General features: G+C 47.3%; 1 protein-coding gene across 1 annotated transcript in view; it reads right to left on the reverse strand.

Annotated features, from left to right (window-relative positions):
• Positions 1 to 2,083: 2,083 nt before the first annotated feature.
• The window catches only part of LOC137562023 (extracellular calcium-sensing receptor-like), a 45,375-nt gene continuing 24,322 nt past the window's right edge, over positions 2,084 to 23,136 (reverse strand). The window contains exons 3-7 of the mRNA XM_068273366.1: positions 13,854 to 14,145; positions 11,051 to 11,872; positions 6,035 to 6,262; positions 4,935 to 5,058; positions 2,084 to 3,012 (exon numbers count right to left, since the gene is read on the reverse strand). Coding sequence (XP_068129467.1) covers positions 2,084 to 3,012; positions 4,935 to 5,058; positions 6,035 to 6,262; positions 11,051 to 11,872; positions 13,854 to 14,145 — 2,395 coding nt within the window. The remainder of the gene's footprint in view (positions 3,013 to 4,934; positions 5,059 to 6,034; positions 6,263 to 11,050; positions 11,873 to 13,853; positions 14,146 to 23,136) is intronic.

Consider the following 23,136-nt stretch of genomic DNA (forward strand, 5'->3'; position numbering starts at 1 on the left):
TGTTTGCAGTGGCTCCTCTCAAGCCTGAATTGACTGCTGGAATGTTACTCCCAGTGTTGCCTTAGCTGCTTGTCTGGGCTTTGAACTGATCTTTCTGCACTCTCAGCTGTTCACAAGGTCACAGCTCTGTAAGCCTCAGACATGCTGGCTGTGAGCAGAGACCTTGCCTGTGACTCATACACACAGCACACAGGAGAGCAGAGGGGGCGTGCAGGGGGCATGCATAACTTCTCCCTATCACAGCAGAGGCAGTGCATTCCTCCCTGGGTCGACAAAGCTCAACAAAGGAAAGAAGAATAGATATATTACAGAGACAGTGCAACTAGAAAAGGCTGCAGTAATCCAGACCACATTAGAACAGGTATAGGAACTTATAGGATAGAAGAAATGAGGCTGAAAATTGTGTTGCAGAGTCTCTTTAAGAGAGTTTAACCTGTCTAATCCCCCCTCATTTGTGACTAATCACAAGTGTAATTTGATCTCTCCGCTGTGTCAGCTGGCTGCCTTGGCAGAGCAGCTAAATTGTAAACACAGGATGTTAACCCTGTGTCGGCTTACATGAAAGTAGGAGGTAAACACACTGCAGATTTACTGAAGGATTTGTATCTGCTGTAACAAAGAAATGCTTTTCCTTTAAAGGTTATTATGCTGTTACTTATCTTTTAGAGCAGAGAGGAAGTTCTGAGTTCAGGTCTGCTTTAAAGGACTTACGAGCCCAAATCCTAAAAAAAAAGTCTGTACCTGTATGCCGTTTGAAGGCACGGAGGACGTCATCCGCGCCCTCCGTGCAGCTCCGCCGGGTCCCCGCTGCCTGTCCTCCCCCCGGCCGGACCCCGACCCCCCAGCCCAAATATGGCCGCCGGAGGAGGCTGCAGCTGCGCAGTCCCCACCGACGTGAGTGCGGCTGCGCAGCTCTAGGGCCTCCCTCCCCGATCCACACTACGTAGCGTGGATCGGGGAGAGAGGCCCTAGAGCTGCGCAGCCGCACTCGCGTCGCTGCAGACTGCTCAGCCGCGGCCTCTTCCGGCGGCCATATTTGAGGAGGCAGCAGAGCCCGACCCGGGCTGGGGGGTCGGGGTCCGGCTGGGGGGAGGACAGGCAGCGGGGACCCTGCTGAGCTGCACGGAGGGTGCGGATGGCGTCCTCCGTGCCTTCAAACGGCATACAGGTACAGACCTTTTTTTTAGGATTTGGGCTCGTAAGTCCTTTAAAGTGGACTTGAGGTGAACCTCTGATACAAAAATGCATACTCTCCTAAGAAGAGGGAAGCCTCTGGATCCTATAGAGGCTTCCCACGACCTCTTTCGGTCCCCTGTTCCAGACCCCCCAATTAAATCTGATCAGGGCCGCACTCCTCTTCAAGTACAATGGTGGTGCGGTGCTGCCCTACTGTGACTGCGTGAGTATGGTCGCATCTGCTCAGTAACCCGGGGCCACATATACCCGAGCGGCTCAGTGCTACTGCAGCACGACCGCACTCGTGCCAGGAGAGGAATGTGGCCCCAGTGTTAAGGAATGTCCCACTAAACAGCAGCAGAAGTGAGGAGGACCCCAGGAGCTCCTATAGGATTCAAAGTCTTACCTCTTTTTAGATGCAGAAGAGAAATCACACACCGCTTGGAAGGTGCAGGACCAAATCAGTAATCCAGATAAATCCAAAAGATCTGCACACTCACTAGACCAAGTCCACTTTATTCAGAAATCGTGACACATTTCCATTCCATCGACCAATGATTCGTTTTGGGTCCAGGGGGTGGGGGGTGGACAGGGGGGTCCCCTTTGTCAAGGTAACAGTCACCATTCTGTGCAAACCTTGACAAAGGGTACCCCCGGGGCCCCGAAACAAATCGTTGATATATGGAATGGAAATGTGTCACAATTTCTGTATAAAAGTGCACTTGGTTTACAGTGAGTGTGTGGATCTTTTGGATTTATCTGGATTACCTCTTTTCAGTGTTTCCTTTTTGCCCCAAACTTTGTCTCGAGTTCACTTCAAGTTTCCAAGCTATTAGCCATTGCAAGAAGGTCCCAAAGTGGATTGCACTCATTCCAAGAAGGTACCAAAGAGGATCCCACAACGTCTTCAAGAAGCAGTGTTCATTATATGGTGTATTTGCTGCTTCCCCATGAGATATTCTCTAGTGTTCATGTCAGGTCTGAATACAATGATGAAACATTTAGGGAGAAACATACAGACGATCAGGGCCCAAGAAGAGAATATTATGGCAAAGATCTCCATGGCTGTGGTATATTTCCCTTGTGCACTGAGAAAAGCAGGGATGAAGGAAATCCAGACACTGAGGAAGGCCAGCATGCTGAAAGTGATGAACTTTGTCTCATTGAAGCTATCAGGAAGTCTTCTGGCCAAGAATGCAACAATGAAGCTGATGGTGGCCAAAAGGCCGAGGAACCCAATCATGCACCAGAAAGCAATTAAAGAACCTTCATTACATTCTGGAATGATGATCCCTGGGTAGGTGTGGACATTGTTCTCCACAAAAGGAGGTGCAAGAACCATCCATGTTGCGCACAAGAAGAACTGCAAGAGGCAGCAGCCAAGAATGATTGTGTAAGACACTCGAGGCTTTGCCCATTTTATTAGGCCACTTCCTGGTTTTGTGGCCATGAAAGCAATAACAACCATCACCGTTTTAGCCAAGACACAGGAAATGCAGAGAGCAAAAACCATTCCAAAGGCAGCTTGCTGAATGAAACACTTTTCAGATTGGGGATAACCAATAAACATCAAAGATGAGAGGAAGCAAAATGAAAGAGAAGTCAAGAGAAGACAACTTAATGAGTAGTTGTTAGCCTTTACAAGAGGAGTATTTCTCTTTTTAATGTAGATACCCAAGATAGCCAAGGGTATGGTGAATGATGTGAAGGAGGAACCAGTGAGTGCGGCACCAACTGGCTCACTAAAGGAAAGAAACTCCAAGTTCTTTGGAACACAGTTGTCTCGTTGAAGATTTGGCCACATGTCCCATGGACATTTCAAGCAGTCAAGGGTGTCTACGTTGGAAAAAAAAGGTCATTCAAATTTATCACATACAATTATTTTAACATAACATTACAAAACATGATAATTAACCTCCTTGGCGGTACAATTTTTTCGCCAAGGAGGCTGCATTACACTTTTTTGTAATTTTTGTTTTTGTTTCATGTAGCTACCCGAGTGGTAGCTACATGAAACACAACTAGAGGGCGCATGTGTCCCTCTAGTCCGATCGCCGCCGGCAACAAAAGCAAACAGGAGATTGCGTATAGAACGCGATCTCCTGTTTGGCTTCTCCTGTTGCCATGGTGACGATCGGAATGACGTCATGGACGTCGGCCGACCCCTGACGTCAGGCACACCCGATCCAGCCCTTCGCGCTGCCCGCGAGTGATTGGTCCGGGCTGCGCAGGGCTCTGGTGGGAGGGGGGCCCTCTTCCGCCGCAAGGCGGCGGCGATCAAGCTGTACGCGTGGTTAGCAAACTGCTAGCTGCGCGTACAGCACTTTTACAGAATGAAGATCGCCCCACCAGGGGCTGAGATATCCTCCGAGGCGGCTTACCCCGTGTCCAGCACGGGGTTACCGCTAAGGAGGTTAAATGGAGAGAAAGGGTCTTATCTGTCGATCTTGCTTGAGGAACTGGTAGGGGACATGTGTTCATGAATTTATCTGATGTAAACCAGCAAACAGTCAACCACTAGTTTAAGCCAGTGTCACCACACAATGAAGTTTCATATGTGAACAGAGCATCAATTCCTCCTTGCATTTTTTTTTTTTTTGCCAAATGCAAACTCTTTCAGCCAGATCAGTCAGAGACCATTGTGCAATGGATCACAAGGACCACATCACCTGGGTCTACTCCTACAGGTAGTTGCATGCAGGTCCTAAAGGCTACCAACTTTGGTTCTGCTGCTCAGCTTGATACCGCTGAGCACTTCCTTTCACCATCTACACTGGAACCCCCCCTGTTATTTGATGGGGGTGAATTTTTGGAGTAAGAAATCAAGAGCTAGAGGGTGGTTTTGGGACATGTATGCAGAGTAGCCTATGGCTGGTTCTCTAGTCTTTGGGTTATTTTGAGGGGGCAGCGGCACAATGGAGGAGACCCGGAGGACACCGAGAGACCTGAAAGACTAGAAGGGGCTGGGGGAAGCACCAGGTAAATAAAAATTCCCAATTCAGTTGTACTTTAAAATCAAAGTAAGGGCCGGTTAACACTTGCGTAAAAAACATACCCGGATGGGACAGTTTTTAAGCCCTGCTTAAATGCAGGGAGTGGATCCTGTTTTCAACATAGGATCCGCTTCCTGCATTTAAATAACCTTGCACTTGTTAAAAAACACGGATCCTACACAGATCCGTGTGCTTCAGAACGCAAGACAGAACGCAGAGTCTCAACTTGGCACATTTTACCGCACCGGACGGGAAAATGTGTCAAAGGAAAGCCTATGACTAGACTATTCGCCGCATGTGCATTGCATGTTTTGATCGCCACCGTGACGTGATACCCACATGTCCTGCTGCTCGACCTCTTCTAAACAGCCCAGTGGCCAGGGGTTCTCCCCTGGACTGCAGAAGACCAATAGAAATCCTCAGCAACAGGGAGAATTCTCATTATTAGTTCATGTTGGACCAACGAAAATTCTCCCTGTTGCTAGGGAGAAATGGCCTGCTGCAGCCTATGGAGATCCCTATGCTTCTGCTGGCCTCCGGGCTGTTTAGAAGGGACCAAGTGGTGGCAGCAGAACAGGTGAGCGGCAATGCGTAAGGGCAGACGGACGCAGTCGCGGACATGGAACGGATGGGTTTAAACGTTGCATGCGGATGCAGAACGAATGGAATGTGCATACCGTTTCTGTTCTGTATCTGCTGAAGTATGAACAGGTCCTAACAAGTGTTCATTTGAAAAAAAAGTTAAATGTTGTAGAAAAGATTTACCAGTTTGATTGGAGATCTCTCCTGATGGACACAGGACACACTTATAGCAGCAGACAGGTTGTCCTCTATTAGCAGCCTTCCTCCTCCCTCGAGGACAGCTCTCACTGCAGACTGAAGGAGGAACCTGGTGGAAGAATGAAATATTAGACTTAGTGATTTTAAGTTTACAGAGATTAGGGTCAAATGTAAAGGACAACTGAAGTGAGAAGAATATGGAAGCTGCCATATTTATTTCCTCTTAACTACTAGCCGACTGCGTCATGCCGATGGGCGTGGCCGCAGCAGCCACAGGACCGCCTAACGCAGATCGGTGTAAAGTCCTGGGGCTCTGTTTTGCAGGAGATTGCGCGCAGGCGCATCTCCTGCTTGGTGGGCAATGTTCCGACTTCAGTCTCCGAGAGGCGCTCGGAGACTGTTAGCCAGCAAAACCGCTGTCTATTTACCCGTACAGAGCTTCGATCTATAGCAGCGATGTACTGGGGACAGAGGTGCAACACGGCCGTCCCCCTGTGTCTCACAAGAGCGATCCGCTGTGATAGGCTGGCCAGGGGAGGGAGGGAGGGTAAGGAAAACAAAACAAAACAACATTTAATTAAAAAAAATACAGTAAATATTAAAAAAAAAAAAACAACAACAAACAAACCTGGGGTCGATCAGACCCCACCAACAGAGAGCTGTGTTGGTGGGGAGAAAAGGGGGGGGGGGGGGAATCACTTGTGTGCTGTATTGTGCGGCCCTGCAGCTTGGCCTTAAAGCTGCAGTGGCTATTTTACAAAAAAAGGCCTGGTCTTTATGGGGGTTTATAACACTGTGGTCCTCACGTGGTTAAACAATAGCAGTTGCCTGGCAGCCCTGCTGATCTATTTGGCTGAAGTAGTGTCTGAATCACACCAGAATGGCTAAAGGTATAAGAGGCAGAGGATCAGCAGGATTGCCAGGAAGCTGGTATTGCTTATGAGGAAATAAATATGGCAGCCTCCATATACCTCTTGCTTCAATTATCCTTTAAGGAGCTATGAACTTAGTTCAAATCACTTCTCAAATCTCAAGCTGCCTTTAATTATAGATAGGCACTGAATGTTTAGGCATTGATCCAGTACCTGGTCTTCAGAGGATGCCCACATTATTGCACTTCTGTTGATTGCCAGACTGTCTCCATCAGTGGATGAGGTATCATAACTCCCAACTTTAACATGCTTCACAATTCCACCAGGACCTCTTTGCCAGTTCACAATATCATACACTGCAGGAAGGTCCCCATTTTTATCAAAGAAGATCTCTCTCCCATCCTTTAGTCTCACCCGGACATTCTGTACATAGTGTGTAAGCTGTAGGGATTAGGATTTTATAAAGATGATAACACAAGGCTTATTGTGACATTGGGTATACTAGCCCCTAGTCTTGAGTGGAACCAGAATTCACAGCATGTTTGGCAATGAACTACATAACAAAGACATAATCCTAAATCAGGGGCGTAGCAATAGACCCTGCAAGGGATTCAGTCGCAGGTGGGCCCTGAAGCCACAGGGGGCCCCAGACTGAGAGACTGACAACCAAGGGGAAGGAGAGAAAAAACTTTCTGCACTCTGCACAATTGTTCTAATAATTGCATCTGCTTAGCCACTGATAAGGATTCATACAAAGTTTTGCAGACAAAGATTTGTAGACAGTCCCTATTCGGTGTTCAGCACGGTCTTGTGTACCTATGTGTAACAGGTACTGTTCTGCCCCCCCAGCCATTCAAAGTCTCTCAGGGGGGGCCCAGTGACTTCTATTTACGCCCCTAGACAAATTATTTATTTGGATAACCCACCATTTCCCTAATGTTGCACAGCTACTTAAAGAGGCACTTTAACCAAGGATTGAACTTTATTTCAGTTGGTAGCTGATACCCCCTTTCCCATGTATACGCACGACCATGTATAAGCTGGCAACCACATGGGGCGCTTGTATGTCAATTGCAGGTCGAGCCTTGAGCCAGTGGCAGACATGTACAGGTAAAGTATAGTGCACACAGGGACAGCATGGGGTGCCGCAGATGCAGGGGCACAAGGTCGATTCCCTAGAGATTTCATGCTGAAATCGATCGGGAGTCGGCCTGTGGTGTATGGGAAGGCAGAAGATCTCGTTCCGATCGTATTCTATTACAAAGAGATCTGTCCCTACATCATCTGATGTATGGGCACCTTTAGGGCCGGTTCACATAGAGGTTGTTTTTGGGTAGTCTTGGCATGCTCAAAGGCTAACCAGTCATACCGGTTGTACGTTTGCAAAAGAGTGGTGATTTAGAGCCTGTTTATGTTTCATAGGTTCCCGTCAATGTATTTTGAGGCCCTAGAGCAGGGGTGTCAAACCCAAATACAAAGTGGCCAAAATAGAGTTCCGGAACCAAGTTGTGGGCCGACCTCAATATCTAGTGGCCACCTCTCTCCCTTATTAAGTTCCCTGGTGTGTAATAGCCCCCCCCCTACATCCCCTATACATTTCCCTGATGTTTAGTGATCCTCCCTCCCTCATCTATACAATTCCCTGATGTTTTGTGGTCCTCCTTCCCCTATAAAGTTCCCTGGTGCCTAGTGGTCCCCTTCCCTCTTTACACAGTTCCCTAGTGTATAGTGCTGCCCCCCTCCCCATATGGCTTCCCTGGTGATCTAGGGCTTACCCTCCAATATAGCTTCTCTGGTGGTCTAAAGTGGGCCAAACATAATGCAAAGTGGGGAAACCACCTGAGGGCCAAATATGATAGGTCCGAGGGCCAGATTTGCCGGGGTTTGACATGTATGCCCTAGAGGGATATGGAACAGTGAATGCAAACAGTGATAGAAGGTAGAGATGGTGTTTCAGAAAAATAGACCGACGGCGGTGCTTGCGCAATTGTCGGTAAACGTGTAGAGATGAACACTTCCATCCTGGCGGTAAAGGATGGGGAAAATCACCAGCAGCTATCCGTCTGAACCGACCCTTACAAAGGCAAAGCTACTGGAAAAGCAGCCTCAGCCCAGCGTTGTAGGGAGTTAACAACTGATCCTCCCTCTTTTGAATACTTTTCTCCTCCCCCCTCCAAAGTAGGTGTAGCTACACTGATAGTAGTAAATAAGTGACTGCTGATTCATTTACATATGCTATGCCTTTAAATTTGAAGTTTGGCTTTTCTGCAACTATTCTATGCCAGGTGCTGCTTAGAAATGGGCTCTTACGATGCTATTTATTTCATTGGTGACCGTTCAGACTTCTGTTGCTTTGGGGGGGAATTTGTGGATGGCTCCTCTGGGTGGTGGCAGCACTTGAGGGAGCTCTCTGCGCCTTCTCCTGGAAGTGCGGTTGCAGGTGGCACATCCAGGGAAACAGTGCTTGAGGCCCTGCCTGCATTGCTCCTTTCCTAGTAAGTTTCTGTAGATCCTAAGCCACATAGCAGGCGTGTTCCTGTAGCTGAGATAATGCTCACAAGAGGAAGGATTCCTTCCCTTTGGGGGCACTGTGGACAGCTTTTCAGGGCGGTGACCAGACTCAGGGGGGCTGCCTGTGCGGCTCCCCTCCCCTTTAGGGGGCAGTTGGGGGTGTTGCTTTCAGGCAATGAACGAGCTTGGCACGCTGCCTATACTGCTCCAATTTCCTGGGGATATACAGGGCCGGTTGTAGACTTTTTGCTGCCTAAGGCAAACTTGTGAGGATGCGCCCCCTCCTCAGTCAGGACAGCAGTGCCAACTCCTCCCTTCTGCTGTGCAAGTCAAATGAAACACTGCTGCTCTTCCGCCTCCCCTCTCCTCACTCACTGCCAGACTCCTCACACAGCACAGTAAGCTGCTTTTCCCAATAAAGACCACTTCACCTCGCCTCTCCTTCTACACTGACTGCATGCTGCTACAAAAATGCTCCCCCTGTAATCTACATGCAGCACCCCTGTTAACATGGAAACATTTTTATGGACTTAACACCTCTTGGTTAGAGGCCTCAATTCACTAAGATCACGCTGGAGATAATAAGGCTAACTTACCTCCACACAGTGAGAGAGTTATCCTATCTCTTCATTCCTTAAGTTACCTCCTCTGTAGTTAAATTACCTTCTTTCTAGTTAATTTACCTCCTCTGTAGTTATTTTCACATGCAGTTAATTAACAGCCTGTCTTTAACTTCTGGAGTTATTTTAAGGATTGAAGAGTTAACTTAAAGACAGAAGAGTTAACTTTAGGTTTGCCTGAGGTAAAATGTTTCCTGAATACATTGGCCTCAATTCACTAAGATCATGCTGGAGATATTAAGGCAAGAGAAAACTTGCCACCACACAATGGGCTTGATTCACAAAGACTTTAGACGTGCTAACCAGGGTGCTAAGTAGGTTAGCACCGAATTTCTGAATCAGAATCGCTAAGTACCGCGCGCAAAGTTTTGCGGGTGCTAAGTCCCATAGGCTTTAATGGGCACTTCGCGTGGAGCGCCCTGCGCTCTGTGCAGTGCGCACGTAATGTTTCACGCGCATAAAGTTTTGCGCGCGAAAAGCTCGTTTAGACGTGCTAAGGGGGTTTTCACAGGCGTGCTAACAGTTAGCACCGCTTTATGAATCAAGCCCAATGAGAGAGTTATCTTGTCTCTTCATTCCTTAAGTTACCTCCTCTGTAGTTAAGTTACCTGCTCTGTAGTTATTATGTAGAATTCTGTAGTTACTTTAAGGATTGAAGAGTTAACTTTAGAGATATCACCTTAACTTAAAGACAGGAGAGTTAACTTTAAGTTTGCCTGAGGTAAAATGTTTCCTGAATAGGACATGGCTTATCACCATGGTGATAACTCTAGAAACATTATTAAAGACAGGAGATAAGCTTAGTGAATTGAGGCCTATATGCCTCATCACCATGGTGATAACTCTAGAAATGTTATTAAAGACAGGAGATAAGCTTAGTGAATTGAGGCCATAGTGTAGTTGGTTTCAACCTGGCATATTATAGGTACTGCAGATACAACTTGCACATGCTGTGCCTTTAAATTTGCCCGACTTTTCTGCATTTTAAGTCAGGTGCTGCTTAGTAATAAGCACTTATCATACAACTTAAAGAGAAACTGTAATCAAAAAAATCACCCCCTAGAGGATACTCAGGAAGGGGAAGCCCCTGGAGCCTAATAAAGGCTTCCGCTGTCCTCTTCACCCTCCGGTATCCAGCGCTAGCAGCCCCCAACAGCGGTGATGTAAATATTTATCTTCCCCGCTCCAGTGCAGGCGCATTGTTGCCAGAGCCCATTGAAAAACTGCTACTGCATCTGCGCTGGAGCCAGGAAGGTAAATATTGCCGGCACTACTGCATCTGCACCACAGCTGACAGGCTTGTGGCTTTATTTCAGGGGCTGCCAGGGCTGGATCCCGGAGGGGGAAGAGGGCGGGGAAAGCTTCATTATGATCCAGAGGCTTACCCCTCCAAGGTAAGTTCTCTCCAGGGGCTGTTTTTTTTTTTGTTACAGATTCTCTTTAATTGCAGCTTTTCTACACTGATTATAGGTGGACAGAGTTATGATAATGATGGCCACTTTGTTATAAGAGGATGTTATGGTGGTCATACTTTATATATGATCAGCAGCAAATAGACTCCACCCAGGCTGTGCTTGTTACCATGGGCAGAGGTGGAAGAAGAAGGGGACGTGAACAGTTGAAAGGGGAAGCTAAGTTTTTCCAAGCAGTCCTGTAATATGCAGTTTTACCTCCCCAACATATTATCTACAGCTTTCCGGGCTATAGACTGTCCAAGAAAATTTGTGTGATTTTACAAACCTGCCTGGATTTTTCAAAAATATTTATTAGGTGGCACTTGAGGTATGGTGTGGTTGCATTTATTAGCATGAACACTTCTTTAATTAACCTAGAAAAGTCTGGATTGCATATGAAAGCATCCACACAACGTGCAGGGCAAAATTCAATGACCTTTTTTGACAATATTTGCAGTAGGCTGATATGTCTCAGGGGCAGTTGTAGATGCTTGATAAAGATAATACAGCCCGGCCAGGTTTGAAGGATCACTCATGTTTTTCAATGATCTTCAGCCTGAAGATGTTTAGTAGATTAGACCCATTGTGTGTCTATCACTCTGCTATGGTGGTAGTACATACATTACAAAAATGACCACTTTTACCTGGCAAGGTTTAAAGTTATGTAGCTTTGCACAACTTCTATTTGAGAATGGTCCCTTCTCTTCCCGACATGAGATAAGGTCATGCAAGGAATTAGCTATGACCTGTACAGATGTGTACATATTGTAGGACGTTCTCAGACTAGACACATCAGTATAGGCATTTTCAATAGTTTCCAGAGTCTCGTTTCCTGTGCAAAACGTCTTATTAGAGGAATCTGGGTTTCTATCATCAAAGAACTTGCATCCGAAAGCCTTTTCCCAAAATGTTCTAGTAACATCCACTCCTAGAGTATAAGAAGGATGAACTTTCTTCAAGAACTCCTTAAATCCGTGGATTGTTGAGCTGTGGAAAGCAAAGCCAATAGATCCAGCAAGTATAGAAGAGTATTTATCTGCCAAAAGTACGGTTGAAGTACACCAAGCCTCGCTGGCTATGAAGATCTTTTCAGTAATGTTCAGTCTGATCATCTCATCCAGGAGTGGAATAAAGAAGACATCAATGGAAAAGATTATTATAGCCCTGGCCGTAGACCGTTGAATGATCCTCGTGATGTAAGGAGCATTTCTGTCTGCCCGGTCAAGAAGAATGAATTCGGTGAAGGCAACACAAGCTCCAGCCTTGAGTATCTCCTGCTTAAGGATCTGAATGCCTTGCTGTCCATACTCATTTCCCATGGCCACCAGACCTACCCAGGTCCAACCAAAATGTAACACCAGCTGTGCCAAGCCCTGAGATTGAAAAGTGTCGCTGGGAACCGTCCTGAAGAAAGATGGGAACGTTGTCCGGTCACTTAACAAAGCACTGGTGGCATAGTTACTTATCTGTAATTGTACAAAAAAATAATTTAAAAAATCATCAATTCAGAAAGACTATGAAGTAGAAACAACAAATGATTATTATTGATTTATAAAGCGCCAACATATTCTGTGTAGCTGTACAAAGTATGAAACCAAATAAGGGGTACATAACAATATACATTAAATATGGACACTGGTACAAAATACAGAACTGGTGATCACAATGACAGATGTAGCATGATAAATAAAATATATAACAAAGTGCAAATTATGAAATGAACAACAAAATCCAAGAGACAAAAGGGTGAGAGAGCCCTGCCCTTGCAGGCTTAAAATCTAAAGGAATGGACTAACAAATCCCCAAACTTTCTTCACCTAAGATCTTATTATATTTAATTGCCAATCAAGCTGCATTAGTTATGTCTGAGGGGAAAGTAAAGAGACAAAAAAGAAAACCCAGCATGCCCTGCAACTTCCTTTATGCGGCAGATGTACCAAATAAGAGCCAGGGAAACTGGGGAATGATGTTTTGTGGAGAAGAAAAGTAAGAGTGATTTTTAAGTTTTGGATTGCCTGGTTACACATCCGCATTACTTGTTTACTAGATACAAATAAAGAATTCATTATTTTATGCCTGACAGTTACACTTTAACCTTCCACCAATGACAGGTCTTATTCCTTTAAATGAAAGCTAATCCTTCTCCACTGACAACTTCCTTCTCCCATGATAACTCATTTCCTCCAGACATCCCCAGTTAGGCTAGCACACCCAGCCAGAAAGAAGCACAAAGAGTTGGGAAAAGAGTAAGGGCTAGTCCACACTAGGTCCGGAAACGTATCCGTGGCTGCGTTTTTCAGCCCTGATGAAAAACGGAGTCCCGGATACTAATGTTAAAAATAGCAGCCGTCCTCACCCAAGAAATAAACTGATCCGTCTGCATTTGCAGGGACCCGTTCTCAAAACCTGAACGGAAGGTCCGGATCTGCTGCATTTTCACGCAACGGATCAGGACCCTAATACACGCAGGGGTAGTGAAAAGCAATGAGAAAACGCAACTCCATCTCCACAGGCAAAATAGCACCAAAAACAGGTGAAAAAAAGGATAGCCTGAACTTTATTATTGGCCCAAAAAATCCTCCCACTACCTTCCTAATGACAGAGACGTTTTCTGTCCGTGTTTTGGGGTAAAATACTGAACGGAAACTGATGCAAAACTGATGCACTTTTTATGAAAACGGATCAGTTTGCAGTCTGGTGGTACTTCTTACACCTGATGAAGGAGGGTGTTCCTCCGTAACATGTAGTGTTCTTGTTCGTGAATACACAGCACCTTGATCGCAGCCAGTGGAGTGCCGTCTCTTCTTTCATGTTTAATGGGTCACAAGCTGTATGAGCAATCCAGCTGAGGCAAGGCACCGGCATAGTGTTTCAAGTAGTTAATATTTGAGTTGCTGCTTATCCAACATCATTTTCTCTGTTGTCTGGTGGTACTTCCCCTGATCCCGGACTGCAGTGTCCGTCCTGCAACCATGCCTGGTGTGGACCTAGCCTAACCCCACACTTCTTTCCCTCCTGCTGTGTGCATTGTGAAGCTGCATACTGGGAGTAATAATAACTACTTACTGAGAAGAGTATATGGCTATCCTATCACCGCTGCAAGGTGCTACAGCGTGGACAAATTATGGAAAATACTAGGCTGAACTAACACTATATGGGGAGAATGGGCTGCCACTACCCTAGAGGTAGTAGCGGTGGTTGTGATAGGGAAGTGTTAAGGGAAAAGTGTGAAGTAGCCCTAGATGACAGCAGTTCCAAAGCCCTCCCCAATAACCATTGTGCTTAAACCTAGCAATTTATATGCTCCAAAAGCCCTACCATGAACTTTGGCCGTTCAGCTGAACAAAACCCTAACATTAACTATTTAAATAATGACCTGGAGTAAATAACTGAAGTTGAGTGTTTTACACTTGTTTTACACTTGTAACACATCCATAAGAAAGTCACCTGTGGATACTTGTATAGTCCCAGGATATGAGCCATGAGAATGGAGTAGGTGGACATAGAGTGTCCAAGAATTGCAACCACCGGTGGTCTTTCCAACTGCAGATAATTTGGAATTGCTTGACGGTCTCCAGTCATCATGCTAAGCGTTCCCTCCAGCTCTTTGTGTAGCACTGAACAGGAGTCATATGCATAGAACCCCAGGGTGATATTTGGTAGAAGATCCGGGTCTGCGTTGACCTCCTCCACTGCAAATCTCAGAGCCTGGAACTGCTGGAAAGTTTCAAATAAGAACCTGGGCAGTTAAAGTAAAAAATTAATGAATTTATTAAATCTATCATTACAGATGTATATTGTGTCATACAGTATGAATGAAGTGGTATATCTGAACTTGCTGAATGTGTATGTTGCCCTTACAACAGTGGTTTAGTTAGGTAGTGCAGTTTGGCAAGATGGGGCTTGGTAGAAAAGCATGTGCAAGAACTCAGAACTTCCTCTCTGCTGTAAAAAATAAGCAACTGCATAATACCTAGTGATGCTCGGATACCCCTTTTTATTATTCGAGAATAGTAAATTATTCGAATTCGGTCGAATATTCGAGTTGAATATTTTTTACTATTCGATTCGACCTTGGACTTCGAGCTCACTATTCGAGTCGGTATTCGAGCTCATTATTCGAGCTGACTATTCGAATTGGCCTTGAATAGCTTCCAACACTTGTTTTGAGGGTGAATGATGCAAGAAACATCTTTTTTCCCAAGTAACAACAGCAAGTGATTATGTGGGGATGTACCTTTAAAAAAAAAGGTGGAAAGAGAAAAAAAAGTTGTGTCCAAAATTCTGTTCAGTAGTGTATATACTTCTTCTTCTTCTTCTTCTTCTTCTTCTTCTTCTTCTTCTTCTTCTTCTTCTTCTTCTTCTTCTTTATCTTCTATATCTTCTTCTTCTTCTATATCTTCTTCTTCTTCTTCTTCTTCTATATCTTCTTCTTCTTCTTCATTTTCTTCTTCTACTTCTATATCTTCTTCTTCTTCCTCATTTTCTTCTTCTTCTTCTATATCTTCTTCTTCTATATCTTCTTCTTCTTCTTCATCTTCTTCTTCTTCTTCATCTTCTTCTTCAACTTCTTCTTCTTCATCTTCTTCTTCTTCATCTTCTTCACCTTCATCTTCTTCATCATCTTCTTCTTCATCGTCTTCTTCTTCTTCTTCATCTTCTTCTTCCTTATCTTCTTCATCTTCATCTTCTTCATCATCTTCTTCTTCATCGTCTTCTTCTTCTTCTTCATCTTCATCTTCTTAATCTTCTTCTTCATCTTCTTCATCTTCATCTTCTTCTTCATCTTCTTCATCTTCTTCTTCTTCATCTTCTTCTTCTATATCTTCTTTTTCTATATCTTCTTTTTCTATATCCTCTTCTTATTATTATTTTTCTGTTTCGTCTTCTTCTTTTTCTATATCTTCTTCTTCTTCTATATCGTCTTCTTCTTCTTCACTTATTTCTCTTTTATATATTTTTTTTTAAAGAAATGCAGCTGTTTTTGAGCGTAATAAATAGCTGGTGGCGCACGCATGTTGGAAGCGCCATTGTATGTGCTCCCTGGCAGTGGAAACACACAGAAAGCAGGAGGTAAATTCAGCAGCAGCAGCAGGAGGAGGAGGATGATTGTGTGGCAGCAGGCAGTCAATGAGGCAGGCAGCGAGACATAATAGGCTGTGTGGTACCTAGCGGTGGTACCAGGCCGTAAATACACAGCATGAGGTTCCAGACAGCGGTCGTGAAGCCCACATCATGTCCAATACACAACTGGGACAACACAGTTTTCAACCCGGACACCTCTAAAAATAATATCACAAAGTATTAATAAAAAGAATATATATATTTTTTTTTTTAAAGAAATGCAGCTATTTTTGAGCGTAATAAATAGCTGGTGGCGCACGCATGTTGGAAGCGCCATTGTATGTGCTCCCTGGCAGTGGAAACACACAGACAGCAGGAGGTAAATTCAGCAGCAGGAGGAGGAGGATGAGTGTGTGGCAGCAGGCAGTCAGGTAGGTAGGCAGCGTGACATAATAGCCCTGGTACCTAGCGTTGATACCAGGGCTGTAAATAAACACAGCAGGAGGTCCCAGACAGCGGTCGTGCAGCCCACATCGTGTCCAATACACAACTGGGACAACACAGTTTTCAACCCGGGCACCTCAGAAAAATTAAACCTTTTTTTTTTTTTAATGGTTTACTGTTGTTTTTTTTTACAGCAAATTCCACAGATATAGCTATTGTTGGACGTAATAGCTGGTGGCAGAGTGGCAGCAGAAGGTAATTCTGTGTACCCTGGCAGTGGGAAACACAGACAGGCAGCAGCAGCAGCAGGAGGAATGGAGGAGTAATGAGAGTAGCTATTGTTGGACGTAATAGCTGGTGGCAGAGTGGCAGCAGAAGGTAATTCTGTGTACCCTGGCAGTGGGAAACACAGACAGGCAGCAGCAGCAGCAGGAGGAATGGAGGAGTAATGAGAGTAGCTATTGTTGGACGTAATAGCTGGTGGCAGAGTGGCAGCAGAAGGTAATTCTGTGTACCCTTGGCAGTGGGAAACACAGACAGGCAGCAGCAGCAGCAGGAGGAATGGAGGAGTAGTGTGAGTGTGGCAGCAGGTAGGTAGGCAGCGTGACATAATAGCCCTGGTACCTAGCGTTGATACCAGGGCTGTAAATAAACACAACAGGAGGTCCCAGACAGCGGTCGTGCAGCCCACATCGTGTCCAATACACAACTGGGACAACACAGTTTTCAACCCGGGCACCTCAGAAAAATTAAACCTTTTTTTTTTTTTTTTTTAATGGTTTACTTTTTTTTTTTTTTTTTTTTTTTACAGCAAATTACACAGATATAGCTATTGTTGGACGTAATAGCTGGTGGCAGAGTGGCAGCAGAAGGTAATTCTGTGTACCCTGGCAGTGGGAAACACAGTCAGACAGACAGCAGAAGGGCAGTACACAGCAGCCCACTGTAGATGTAAAATGTGTGGCTGCAGGCGACGTAATAGTCAAAGTGAACCAGGCTGGCTTAGTGAGCAGGAGCCAGGAGGTGGTAAAGGGTGGTAAGGCACATTAACGATGGTTCTTCCAGCAGCCAGTTCATGTCCCCCTCTCGCCGACAACAGGGGCCAGGAACTCGCCTTCCACCCACGCCTGGTTCATCTTGAGAAACGTCAGTCTGTCCACAGACTTGTGAGACAGACGTGAGTGTTTCTCAGTGACCACGCCACCAGCTGCACTGAAGCAGCGCTCGGACAGCACGCTGGAAGGGGGGCAGGACAGCACTTCCAGGGCGTACTGCGCCAGCTCGCTCCAGATCTCCAGGCGCTTGACCCAATACTCCATGGGATCAACAGGGGCATCGCTGTCAAGCCCGCTGTAGGACCCCATGTAGTCAGCCACCATTCGGGTCAGGCGCTGGCTGTGACCGGAGGAGGATGCTGCTGCATGCACCTCCTCTCTAGTCACTGCTGCCGGAGCCTCTACAGTCCTGTAGAGCTCGTTGCTGAGAGACAGCAGGTCTGTGGGGCGCTTGCTGCTGGATGCAGGCACCTGCTGCTGCCTCTGTGCTGGCTGGACAGTGGGGGTGGAAGGCTGGGGGAAGGCTTCCTCCAAGCGCTCAACAAGGGCCTGCTGCAAGCTCCTTATTTGTTGCGCTGGGTCTCCTCCTGCAGGCGGCAGGAACTGGCTCAACTTCCCCTTGAGGCGTGGGTCCAACATCATGCTGATCCAGATGTCCTCCCTCTGCTTCATCTGGATCACCCTGGGGTCCTTGCGCAGGCACGTCAGCATGTGCGCTGCCATTGGGAAGAGGCGGGCCATGTGTGCTGGCACATCGACGGCAGTGCTGTCCTCATCCTCCTCCTCTGCCTCCTCAGCCTCATCCTCTCTCCACCCCCGCACCAACTCAGCTGCGCTGTGCTGATCCCCCTCATCAGCAGCAAGGTCAGGGACCTCCACCAAGTCCTCCTCCTCCTCCCCCTCAGAGGTGGACTGTGCAGCTGCTTGCCGCTCCTGCTGGTCCAAGGCTGCCGCTCCCTGTTCCAGCAAAGCATCGAGGGCCCTGTTCAGCAGACAAACCAGGGGCACCCACTCGCAGACCATAGCATGGTCCCTGCTCACCATGTTAGTGGCCTGCAGAAAGGGAGCCAGCACTAAGCACACCTGCTGCATGTGCCTCCAGTCATCATCGGGGACGATGGACGGGATGTTGCTGGTCTTGTCCCTTCTCTGAGCGGCGGCAGTGGCCTGGGCAAGGTACTGGTTGACAGCGTGCTTCTGTTCAACCAGACGCTCCAACATCGCCAGGGTGGAGTTCCAGTGAGTTGGAACGTCAAGGATCAGCCGATGGCGTGGCAGCTCCAGCTCCTTTTGCACGTCTTCCAGGCTCGCACAGGCTGCAGCCGAGCGCCGGAAGTGACGCACAACGTTCCTTGCCGTTTCCAGCAGTTCGCCCATCCCCTGGTAGGTGCGCAAGAACTTCTGCACCACCAGGTTCAGCACGTGGGCAAGACAGGGGATGTGGGTCAGGTTTCCCCTGTCAATTGCGGCAACCAGATTGGCCCCATTGTCGGCCACCACCTCTCCGACTCTGAGGCCTCTGGGGGTCAGCCAAATCCTCTCCTGCTCCTGGAGTTTGGCCAACACATGGGTTGCCGTCAGTTTGGTCTTCCCAAGGCTGACCAACTGCAGCAGCGCTTGGCAGTGGCGGGCCTTCACGCTGCTGCTGAGGCGGGGGGTTTGGCCAGGTGTGCCGGAGGATGGCAGAGGATCGGAGGAACCTGCTGCAGTTCCCCTGACCCTGCGGGGAGGCACCACCCACTGTGTTGCTGCTGCTGCTGTGCCCGCTGCTGCTCTCCCATCCTCACCCCCTTCCACCAAGCTGACCCAGTGGACAGTGAAGGACAGGTAGCGGCCTGTCCCGAAGCGGCTGCTCCAGGAGTCCATGGTGACGTGGACCCTTTCACCAACCGCGTGCTCCAGCCCTCGCTCCACATTGGCCATCACAAAGCGGTGCAGTGCAGGAATGGCCTTGCGGGCGAAAAAGTGTCTGCTGGGGAGCTGCCAGCCTGGGGCTGCACAAGCAAGCAGCGCACGCATGTCGCTCCCCTCCTGCACGAGCGTGTACGGCAGGAGTTGGGAGCACATGGCCCGTGCCAGCAAGCCGTTCAGCTGACGCACGCGACGGCTGCTGGGAGGCAGAGCCCTAACCACCCCCTGGAAGGACTCGTTCAAAAGGCTCTGGCGTGGCCTTTTGCTGGCACGGGAATCAGCGGACACAGCAGAGGAGGCCACTGAGGACTGGCTGCCAGAACAGGCCTCAGTGTCGGCGGCAGGAGTTGCAGAGGGGGGAGGAGCAGTGCGTTTCCGCACTCCTGCTGGTGCTGCTGGAGGAGCAGGAGGGCGGGTGGCTGCTGTTGCTGCTGCTGCTGCTGAAGGCTGTGCAGTGATGGGTGTGGTGCCACTGCCAGCACCAGATGCCTTCAGCCTCTGGAACTCCTCATGCTGGTGGAAATGTTTCGCAGCAAGGTGGTTGATGAGCGAGCTGGTGCTGAACTTTAAGGGGTCTGCACCTCTGCTCAACTTCCGCTGACAGTGGTTGCAAGTGGCGTACTTGCTGTACACTGTGGGCATGGTGAAAAATTGCCAGATTGGTGACAAAAACAACCCCCTACGGCCTGGAGCCGCTGCTGCCTGTCTCCCTGTGGTGGTTGGGGCGGGGGCTTGGGTGCGGCTGGTGGTGGTACTGGCAGATGCTGCTGCTGCTGCTGCTGAGCCTGAGACACCAGCAGGCTGTGGGACCTGCCTACTGCTGCCAATGCTTGCAATGATGCGCCTCCTTGCAAGGCCCACAAGCGCATCCTCCTCCTCCTCCTCAGAGCTGCTGATGATGACATCCCCAGGTGCTGGTGGTGGCGGCACCCAGTCTTTGTCTGTCACCACATCATTATCATCATCATCATCCTCCCCCTCCTGCAACATGTCCTGCTGGGATGATGACCCCCCAAACTCCTCTCCTGATGCATGGATGGGCTGCTTGACTGTCGCCACAGTCTTGCTGTCCAATCCCTCATCCCCCAAAGTGCCCATCAGCATCTCCTCCTCCAAATCGCCAACAACAGCAGACAATACCCTGATGGTGCCTGGGGTAAAAATACTGCTGAGTGACAGGTCGCCAACTTGTGACGGTGAACTGGCCTCCTCCCCAGGCCCTGCTGGGCGGCTGCTGCGAACAGGGGTGGTGGTGGTGGTGAGGGTGGAGGCCTCGGATGCAGAGCTGATGGCGGGCTGCTCATCCTCCGTCATCAGTTCCACCACAGTGTCTGCATCCTTTTCCTCAATGGGACGTTTCTTACCCGGCTGGAGGAAAATAGGAGCAGGTACTACACGCTGCTGCTGCTGTGTCTCTGCAGCGTGAGTTGCTCCTGCTGGGCGGCGCCCAAGGCGTCCACGGCCAGTGGCTATAGGAGGAATGTTAGCCACTGACGCAGCTGCTGCTGCTGCGGAACTGTGCATGGTGGTGCGGCCGCGGCTTGCCACAATGCTGCTCCCTCTCCTCTTGATTCCCTTGCTGCCCTTCCCCTTGCCCAAACCGCGCTGGCTGCCACTTCCAGACATCTTTGATGTTTTGGGCGTAAACAAAACGTTTTTTAAAAGGGCAGGTGAAAAAGTGGGAACTTTAATGGAGTGGGTTGGTGGGTGAGGTGACACTAATCACTAAGTGATTAGATCGCTAAGTGATTACTAGTACAGTACTAATACAAAATACAATAATTCAGTAATCAGTATAAGTGTGAACAGTGAACAGTGAGTGTGTCCCCTAGTACACTAACTAGAAAATACAATAATCAGTAGTAATCAGATTAAGTAGAAGGAAATAGAGTGTGTGTGTGTACTGAGTGCACGCACACACACACGCAGGAGCTAGCCTATGAACAGTGACTGAGTGTCCCTAGTAGTAAGTAGTAAGTAAGTGTACAACTAGAAATTACAATAATCAGTAGTAATCAGAAGGAAATAGAGTGTGTGTATTGACAGTGCACGCACACACACACGCAGCGCAGGAGCTAGCCTATGAACAGTGACTGAGTGTCCCTAGTAGTAAGTAGTTACTAGTAAGTACAACTAGAAATTACAATAATCAATAGTAATCAGAAGGAAATAGAGTGTGTGTACTGTACAGACAGTGCACGCACACACACACGCAGGAGCTAGCCTATGAACAGTGACTGAGTGTCCCTAGTAGTAAGTAGTAAGTAAGTGTACAACTAGAAATTACAATAATCAATAGTAATCAGAAGGAAATAGAGTGTGTGTACTGAGTGCACGCACACACACACGCAGGAGCTAGCCTATGAACAGTGACTGAGTGTCCCTAGTAGTAAGTAGTAAGTAAGTGTACAACTAGAAATTGCAATAATCAGTAGTAATCAGAAGGAAATAGAGTGTGTGTACTGACAGTGCATGCACACACACACGCGGCGCAGGAGCTAGCCTATGAACAGTGACTGAGTGTCCCTAGTAGTAAGTAGTTAGTAAGTACAACTAGAAATTACAATAATCAATAGTAATCAGAAGGAAATAGAGTGTGTGTACTGTGCACGCACACACGCAGGAGCTATGAACAAACAGTGACAGTGAGTGTCCTAGTACAGTTACTACAAAATACAATAACTCGGTAGTAAAGGTAGGGCAGCAGAAACACTGGTATAATAAACTAACAGAGGACAGTCACAGGAGGACAGCTGCCCACACAGGCAAGGCCCTGAGGCCTAAAGCAGTGTAAGCTTGCCTGCAGCAGCTGTGTCTGTCTCTATGTAACACAAGCTACTAACTAAAATACAATGTCTATCTAACTAACAACAATATAGGTGTGTATAGGAGGTGTATGTGAGCAAAAACGCTAGGTAATTGACCACAATAAAGCTCTTGCTAAGCCAAAGCACAAAGGAGCAGATCTCTCTCTGTACAAAGTCAGGCAAGGACGGAAAAACGGAACATGGCGGCCGCTATTTATAGGGTAGGGGCTGGCCAGGGTCCCCCTCTGTGATTGGCTGCCGTCAGAGGGCCTGGGAGCCCTCTGATTGGCTCTAAGGACATCAATCTGGGCTATGACGCTATTCGAGCTCGGTATTCGAGCTCGAATAGCGCTGTTAGCTCGAATAGCTCGAATAGTGAATGGGCTATTCGAGTTCACTCGAATAGCCCATTCGAGTAGCTGCAGCTATTCGAGCTCGGTATTCGAGCTCGAATAGCTGAAAAAAGAGCTCAAATATTCGAGCTACTCGAATATTCGAGCTCTGCTGAGCACCACTGATAATAACCTTTAAAGAGAATCTGTACTCAAATTCTTACAATAAAAAGCATACCATTCTATTCATTATGTTCTCCTGGGCCCTTCTGTGCTGTTTCTGCCACTCCCTGCTGCAATCCTGGCTTGTAATTGCCATTTTTAGGCAGTAAAAAAAGTTAATACAGAAGATGGCGCTACGAACAGGCAGAGCTGAGACTCGAACACTGGTTGCCTGTGTCAAAGGCAGAGCCCTCAACCACTACACTATCCAGCCACCACTGGCTGGATTATTCCGGGATGTATAGTTATTATGCACACCATCCAATATATATATGATAGGATAACGTCAATTTTTCTAGGTATATAAATTTGTTTATTAAAAGTACAATTTCACATAAATATTAAGGTCTGATAAAAATGCCAGGCTTGCTCACAATTAAAACAATGGTCATCTGAATATTTCAAACCAACAACATTCACTCACATATTTCATACTATTATTAGGTATGCACTCTCCTATGCCGTGTTCTCACATGCATAAATCACTCACAGCTTGCACACAATGGAGCCACCTGATCCAAAAGAGACAAAAAATGATAAAAATAACCTATATAAGAGAAAATGTATACAAATATAGATCTCTTCTGCTCAAAAATTGCCCTCACAAGTTCTGTGTAGCACTATAGTCTGCTGTAACACTATAGTCTGCCACTCTAATAGAGCTGCCAAACAGCTTTTGTTAGGAGTGCTTGCAATAGCAGTGCTTAGTTGCGTTTTTCATAAGGTTACTCACGTGTCTTCTAACAGTTATTGATTATCTCCATGCGGGCTCCAGCCGGTAGCCTCACACTAAGTCCCCCACTCAGAGTGCAGTACGTCCGCTTCCTATGCGTAACTGTATCCGCGTAGTTCCAGTAGTACAGTAGCGGTGAAATCAGCTCTGCCTTCAGCTTCC

The sequence above is a fragment of the Hyperolius riggenbachi genome, chromosome 3 (genome assembly GCF_040937935.1).
Source record: "Hyperolius riggenbachi isolate aHypRig1 chromosome 3, aHypRig1.pri, whole genome shotgun sequence".
NCBI classification, from domain to species: domain Eukaryota; kingdom Metazoa; phylum Chordata; class Amphibia; order Anura; family Hyperoliidae; genus Hyperolius; species Hyperolius riggenbachi.